This window comes from Rhincodon typus, chromosome 48 (assembly GCF_021869965.1).
Source record: "Rhincodon typus isolate 14 chromosome 48, sRhiTyp1.1, whole genome shotgun sequence".
Classification (NCBI taxonomy): domain Eukaryota; kingdom Metazoa; phylum Chordata; class Chondrichthyes; order Orectolobiformes; family Rhincodontidae; genus Rhincodon; species Rhincodon typus.
In genome coordinates, this window is record NC_063379.1 from 5,586,103 (window position 1) to 5,593,619 (window position 7,517).

At 50.4% G+C, this 7,517-nt stretch overlaps 1 protein-coding gene across 1 annotated transcript in view; it reads right to left on the bottom strand.

Annotated features, from left to right (window-relative positions):
* The window catches only part of copa (COPI coat complex subunit alpha), a 26,315-nt gene that overhangs the window by 9,293 nt on the left and 9,505 nt on the right, over positions 1-7,517 (bottom strand). Inside the window, exons 11-14 of the mRNA XM_048620769.1 lie at positions 4,550-4,689; positions 4,297-4,382; positions 3,867-4,005; positions 1,578-1,742 (exon numbers count right to left, since the gene is read on the bottom strand). Of these exons, the coding sequence (XP_048476726.1) occupies positions 1,578-1,742; positions 3,867-4,005; positions 4,297-4,382; positions 4,550-4,689 (530 nt within the window). The remainder of the gene's footprint in view (positions 1-1,577; positions 1,743-3,866; positions 4,006-4,296; positions 4,383-4,549; positions 4,690-7,517) is intronic.

Below are 7,517 nucleotides of genomic sequence, written 5' to 3' on the forward strand. Positions count from 1 at the left end.
GGGTGGAGAGAGAAAGAGAAAGGGGGGGTGAGTGAGAAAGAGAAAAAGGTGGGGGGGAAGAGAGAGAAAGGTTGTGGGGAGAGAGAGAAGCGACAGTGAAGGGAAAGAGGAAGTGGTGGGGGGGTTAAGGACGGGGAGACAGTAGAAAGGAGGGGAAGGAAGACAAGAGAGACAGAGACAAGGAGGGAATGAATGAGGAAAGGAAAGAGGGGTGAAATGAGGAGGTGGAGGAAAGTGGTGTGTGTGTGTGCGTGTGTGTGTGTGTGTGTGTCGGGTGGGAAGACAGAGAGAGAGAAAGAGAAACAGAAAGAGGAGAGACAAGGGCAGGGGAAGGAAGGAAGGAGAACAGAGAGGAGAAGGAGGGAGATGGGGGAACAAAATCAGTTCAGTTGGGCAGTATGTTCTTTTGGACAGGGGTAAAATAGCAGCATTTTATTGAAATGAGACTAACAAAGACAGGCCTACAAAAGGGATCTGACTGTCCTGGGCCATAAACCACAACTCCCAAATAAAGTGTCAACGACTTCAGATAGTGATGAGGAGGAACTGTTTCTTGAGGGACGAGAGTCTATGGAATTCTTAACTCGAGAGAGAGCGTGGAGGCTGGGTCACTGGGTGTGATAGATATTTGATCGAGGTAGGGATAAAAGTTTCTCAGGGACAGGCAGGGATCTGGGGCTCAGCCCACAGTGAGATGATTTTATCCAATAGCAAAGCAGGTTCAAGGGGCCAAATGGCCACTTGTTCCTGAGTCCTAAAATCTGAACAAATCCTAGGGGATCAGGGACAATGGCCTATTGGCATAGGGACTTCCAGGGTTGATGGCTGCTGTAAAAATGTGTATTTTTGTTTTTCTGTATTATTGATGTGGACTGAAATGCAAAAAGTGCTATTGTAAAATCAAGGATGCACATTTTGAAAGTGAGTAAGCTGACACTCATTGTAAGCAGTGTTTGCACAGCTGCTTGTTCGAGCAGTGGTTAAAGTGTGGATGCTGACTGGTTTATGGACTAGTGACCAGTTATTGATGACAAAAGCCTTCTGCTTGCCAACAACGTGATTGGCTCTCAGGCAGCCGAACAGTGTATGGCTGTGAGGAGGAGAGGAAGAAGCTGTCAGATCTCCACCAGCTCAGCAGCTCTCTGTTTTCTGCAGTAAAAGCTACTTTAAGCCTGGAGAGAAACCAACTCATTTTTCTTTCCCATCTAGCAGTTGCAGTGAGCTGGGACTTTCAATTAGCAAATCAGGAATCTCTTTTTAAATATGAATCAGCAACCCTGTGTCTCCTGCAAACAAGTGGAAGCATCTGGAGAAGGAAGACCGAGAAGGGGCACTCTGACCAACACATAAACCATCTCAGCTGACCTTGTGAACGGCCCGGTCTGTGCTCCTGTCAACCAGGGTCTGAAAAGTTGGTAATTTTGGGGAATTGGGTACTTTTTAAAACCTTTGACTTTCGTGATTCAGGGACTTAGTTTCCAGCACATGACAGCAGTGAGGCGAGCAATGGCTTGGGGAGAGGCAATTTCACACAACTGGGTCAGAAAGCACAGCAGGACCCCACCGCCCCAGTGCCTACCTCATCGTACTTGCGGTTGACCAATGCCAGTTTGAACCGGAACTCAGTAGGGTCGATGGTCAGCACCCTGGGGCGGCACTCCCTGTCCAGGCAGTAGACGCTGTTACCCTTCACCCGGGTGATGTAGATAGGCAGGTCCAAGGTCCGGATGATCCCGTGGTCCCTGAGGAAGAGGGAGAGAAGGAGACATGTCTCCGCATTATGGGAATCATGGTGGCAGTGGAGGAAACAGTGAGTTTGCAGTGGAACCACAGACATATCAACAACTCAACTTACGGACAATAAAGAGCTGACAGATCAAATCAACCCACAAATCTGAGATATGGGCTTTTCTTAAAAATAACTGCGGGCATCATTGGCAAGGCTGGCATTTGTTGTTCATTGGAAAAACCACACCTTGGTTTGTTTTCTCTCTTCTTGATTTCCCATTTAAGGGCACAAAGAACAGGTTCTAAAATGGAATTGCTAAACTTATAAAAACAAGTTGCTGGAGCTCATCGAGAGCCGGCTTTACACTGCTGTTTTATTCAGGAACCGGAGGGGCGGCATGGCACCGGGGTGGGTAAACGCAGATATAGGTTCGGCTGGAAGTAGATTGCTGATTGGTCTGTGCAGCTGTGGACGCCCGACAACAGCTCCTCAGCAGGACAACAGCTCGGGAAGGGGGTGGGGTTATGATAGAGGGTGAGAAGTCTTTGGACAGCTGGAAGAGAAGCTGTGTCTCAGCCTCTTTGCAGTAAAAGGAAGTGAAGTCTCAAATTGGCCATTTTCTCCCACCAGCTGCTGTAAGCTGTTGACTTTAAACAGTAACTAACAGACTTTATAGTAAGCATATTAATCACAATCTCTTATAGAGACATAAAACACCCTTGGTCCAACTCGTCCATGCCAGCCAGATATCCTAAATAAATCTAGTCCCATTTGCCAGCATTAGGCCCGTGTCCCTCTAAACCCTTCACATTCATGTACCGATCCAGATGATTTTTTATTGTTGTAACTGTACCAGCCTCCACCACTTCCTCTGGCAGCTCATGCCATACACACACCATGTGTTTAAATAGTTGCCTCTTGGGTCCCTTTTATATCTTTCCTCTCTCACCTTAAACCTCTGCCTTGTGATTCTGGACTGGGGAAAAAGACCTTGGCTATTCACGCTATCCATGCCCCTCAGGATTTTATAAACCTCTATAAGGGTCATCCCTCAGCCTCCAACACTCCAGTGAAAAAAAGAGTCCCAGTGTTTCCAATCTAGTTTTATATCTCAAACCCTTCATTACCGGTAACACCCTGGTGAATATTTTCTAAACCCTCTCCGGTTTAATAATATCCTTCCTGTAACAGTTTGGCCAGAACAGGACATAGTGCTCCAGAAGAGGCCTCACCACTATCCTGTACAACCTCAACCTGACGTCCCAACTCCTGTACTCAAAGGACTGTGCAATGAAGGCAAGTGTGCTAAATGCCTTCTTAACCACCTTGTCTACATGTGACACAAACTTCAAAGTATTATGTACCTGAGCACCTAGGTCTCTCTGTTCTAAAACACTACCCAGGGCCCTACCATTAACTGTATAAGTCCTGCCCTTGTTTGTTTTACCAAAATGGAATACCTCACATTTATCCAAATTAAACTCCATCTGCCACTCCTCAGCCCAATGGCCCAATTGATCAAGATCTCTTTGTAATCTTAGATAAACTTCTTCGCTGTCCACTATACCAGCAATGTTGGTGTCCCTTGCAAACTTACTAACCATGCCTCCTGTATTCTCATCCAAACCATTTATATAAGTGACAAACAACAGGGAACCCAGCACTGATCCTTGTGGAACACCCCTGGTCACAGGCCCCCACCACCACCCTCTGTCTCCTCTGTTAAGCCGATTTTTTATCCAATTGGCACCTCACCCTGAATCCCAGTGATCTCACTTTATTAATCAGTCTACCATGCGGAACCTTGTCAAAGGCTTCACTAAAATCCAAGTAGACAACGTCTACCGCTCTGCCCTCATCAATCTTTTTGGTTATCTCCTCCAAAAAGTCAAGCTTGTGAGACACTATTTCCTTCGTACAGCATCATGCTGACTATCCCTGAATGGTCCCTGCCTCTACAAATGCATGCAAATCCCATCTTTCAGAATCGCCTCCAACAACTTACACACGCACCCGATGTCAGACTCAAGCCTATAGTTTCCAGGCTTCTCCTTACAGCTTTTCTTAAACAATGGCACAGCGTTAGTCTCTCTCTCTCTGTCATCGGAGCCACACGGTAGCGAGGGGGGTGACTTACCCAGAGACCAGGGCGTATTTGATGTGGTTGCTGGTTGTGTAAATGAAGACCCCACTCTCCTCCCAGGCACCACTCTTCACTCGGATGTTCTCATGGATGCTGCACAGTGACTCCAGCTTGCGGTTACAGATCAGGATGGCTGTGGTAGAAGGTCAGGGAGAGCAGGAAGCTCAGAGGGGAAGCTGCTGGCAGCAGATTATACAACACACACACACCCTGCTACGCCCCCCCCACCCCCCCCAACCCCCCCCCCCCCCGATTGGGAAACAACCTTAATCAGTGAGGAACAGTCAGTCCCAAAGCTCTGTCAGTGAGCTATGGTCACACCCAGCCTTCCCCGCCACAATGAGGAACTGAACTGACCCCTTCTTGCCAGTGCCCCCCTCCCCGCCATGCTCAATGATGGCAAATCCTCCACTCCTGTCCTTACCATGTTTCGAGAGTAGAGCAACATGGGCCATGTCCCCTGACCAGACCACATACTTCACCTTGGAGATCTTAACGGAGCTCAGTGACCTGGAGAGAGGGGGAGAGAGAGGGTCAGAGGTGAGGCAAGGGCCAGAGGTCAGCTCCCTAACCCATTAATCTTGATCCCCCCGCTCCCCCCCACCAACCCCAGCCTCGCCTTCCTCCGCCCTTCCGCACTAAAACCCTCCCCCCACCCCACTGCCCTCGCACGTTACCTCTTCTGCTGCACGTCAAACAGCGTGATGGCGTCAGGGTCCCTCAGGAGGAGGTTCCCAGTGCCAGCGTAGAAGATCTCATCGCAGTTCGGAACTTGCACCTTCTTGGTGATCTCGTTCTTTAGATTCTTGATAAGGATCTGGAGGGGGGCGGGGGTCAGACAGTGGAGCCCAAGGTCAGTCAACGTATGAAGGTCATACACCCGCTTCCTCTCCCCCTCGCCGCCAAACTCAAAGGCCACCACACATGCCAGGGACAATATGCTCTCATGACACAAAGCATTGTGAAGCCCCCCCTGCTTCCCGGTGTCCTACATCCCTAGCCAGGGAGGGAAGGTCACTTCATTTTGGGACACTGACGAGAGGGGACGGGGTGGGGGTTGGATTCGCAGGGAACTAAAAAGGAATCTGCTCCCTCACATGTTGTGACCCACTGCCCCAAGTTCATTAAACATTCAGGTTAAAGTCAGAGTATGTCCAGAACAGAACAGAAAAGCAGCAAGTGAGACAGAGGGAGAGACAGAAAGCAGAATTCTAAGGTGGTAAAGACTGTCCCTTATTTATTGTAGTTGTTTAGTTGTGGACGGAAATGAGGGAGGAGCTGTTTTAACAACAAAGGATTGCTGTGTGGTCTGAAAGCAAGTAACTGGACACTCACAGCGAACCCCTACCGCAGTGCATGCAGACGAACCGGCACCAAGATGGTCGTGTGCAGGTGGGAGCTCTGGTCATCAACAAGAAGTTGCTTAATAGCGAACCAGGTGGGTTTTGTCCTGGCAATCGACAATGGATTCACAGCCATCATTAGACTTCTTTTTAAACGGAATTCAAACTCCACCATCTGCCGTGGCGAGATCGAACCCAGGTCCCCAGAACATTAGCTGGGTCTCTGGATTAACAGTCCAGCGATAATACCACTCGGCCATCGCCTTTTGAGAAATACTGCCTTTGGTTAGGTACAGAAACTAAGTCTGCACTCAGTCGAGCTGGGGCTGGAAGATGGATAAATTGGGGAATTCTGTGCTCACGATAAAATCTTTAGCATTTGTGACGACCCTGGGAAAACTGGGATGGATTTCCAGCGCTTCAATTTGTAATCGAGGACCCTGCTGTGTGAAACGCCCTGAAACAAAAGTTTGTACAGGTGACTAATGCCAATGGAAACGCTGCTTTTTATTGAAGGGGAAATGGAATATAAAAGCCTGGAATGTTTTGCTGCAGCTGTGCAGGGTGTTGGCAAGGCTACATCTGGAATTCTCGTTAACGGCTCAGACCGTCACTTCCCGGGAAAAGTGCACTACGAGCAGGTCGGAGATGGGATATCTGACTCGTTTCGGTGAGGAAGGAGCCATCAAGTGAGAGGGAGGCCAGGAGTTAGGAAGAAGGGAAAGGGCCGAGATGCGGAGGGAACTGTTCAGGGAGGACGCTGAGGAGTGGCTCTCTCTCCCCACCCCTCCCCGTTCTCCATCTGTGGGGGAAACAAGAACGAGGGGACAACAGAGTATAAAGATGGACAGGAGGAGGAACTGAGCCTCATCAGTGTGCAGAATTCTCTCCTGTTGACAGCAAATGGATGTCAGCTCAGCAGGTAGGTTCTTAATCAACCAGGGAGACATTTTGTAACAGAGGCGAAGGGACGGACAGGAAAGAGAGAAGGCCGAAACTGGGTGGGGCAGAGGGGTGCAAGGTCGAGAGGGCAGGCCCCCCCACCCCTCCCCAAGTGGGCAATGCAGTTGAGGCCCCCCCCTCCCCCAGCCCAGCCCAGAGAGGAGGGTGTTGTGGGGGTGGGAGAGAGCACTAGGCCCAGGTGCCACACACCCACCCCACCCCCAAACAAGAAGGTGGCAAGGGCAAGGCAGCAAGCCGAGGGGACCACTATGAGCTCTACAGTGAGCCCGCGATTCCGCCACCCCCCCACCCCCCCGCCCCCCAGTAACCCCCAAACACTTTCAGTCCTTCGCCTCATTTTGGGGTCCCGACCACCCTCCACTTTGGCAACTCCTGGCCGATTCCTGTTCCTGATCATCCCGCTCCAGTGTTACTGCTCTGAAGTTAGGCCCACAAGCGACCCCAGCCTGATACACGCTGGTTATCCAGGGTAAACGAGGAGCCCAGACTGTAACACCCACACACCACCGACAAATACAATAAAACGGAATGTCAGGGGAACACCAAATCGAATTACTCTGACCCGCCTGCTTCAGGTTTCAAAGTCATTTGATATTGTGAACGAGTGCGGCCATAAAACAACATGTGATGAAAACCTCTGGCACTCTGAGCTTTGTAAATAAAGGCAGGGCATTGGGAAATTGCTGAGCGTTTTTCCCAGAATGCCTGCGCCAGCCATTTCCAGGAACCACACCCAGTGGGGAAGGCAAGGGACTTACAGAATCATAGCATCATAGAATCCCTACAGCGTGGAAGCAGGCCTTTCAGCCCATCAAGTCCACACTGACCCTCCAAAGCGCATCCCACCCAGACTTACCCTATCCCCATAACCCTGCATTTCCCACAGCCAATTCACCCTAACCTGCACATCCCTGAACACTACGGGGCAATAAACCTACCCTGCACATCTTTGGACTGTGGGAGGAAACCCACGCAGACACGGGGAGAATGTGCAAACTCCACACAGACAGTCGCCAGAGGATGGGATCAAACCAAGGGGTCTGTGGCGCTGTGAGGCAGCCGTGCTAACCACTGAGCCACCGTGCCACCCGTGACTTGGGAGAGGCTGCTTGAAGAGATGGGGAAGAGAACGGGGAAGCTGGGATCGAGAGCGAGGAGTCAAGGTGTTTGAAATTGGGAAGGGTTTTGGATGCAGGTGGCAAGGAGAGACCGTGTTGGGTGGTAGGAGGATCAGGAAGCAGAGGGGCATGGATGAGAGAGAACCTGAGGGGGAGACAGGGAGGGGGAAATGTTTTGACGTAGCGAATGCTTGGGACTGGGGACATGGTGCCTGAGAGGG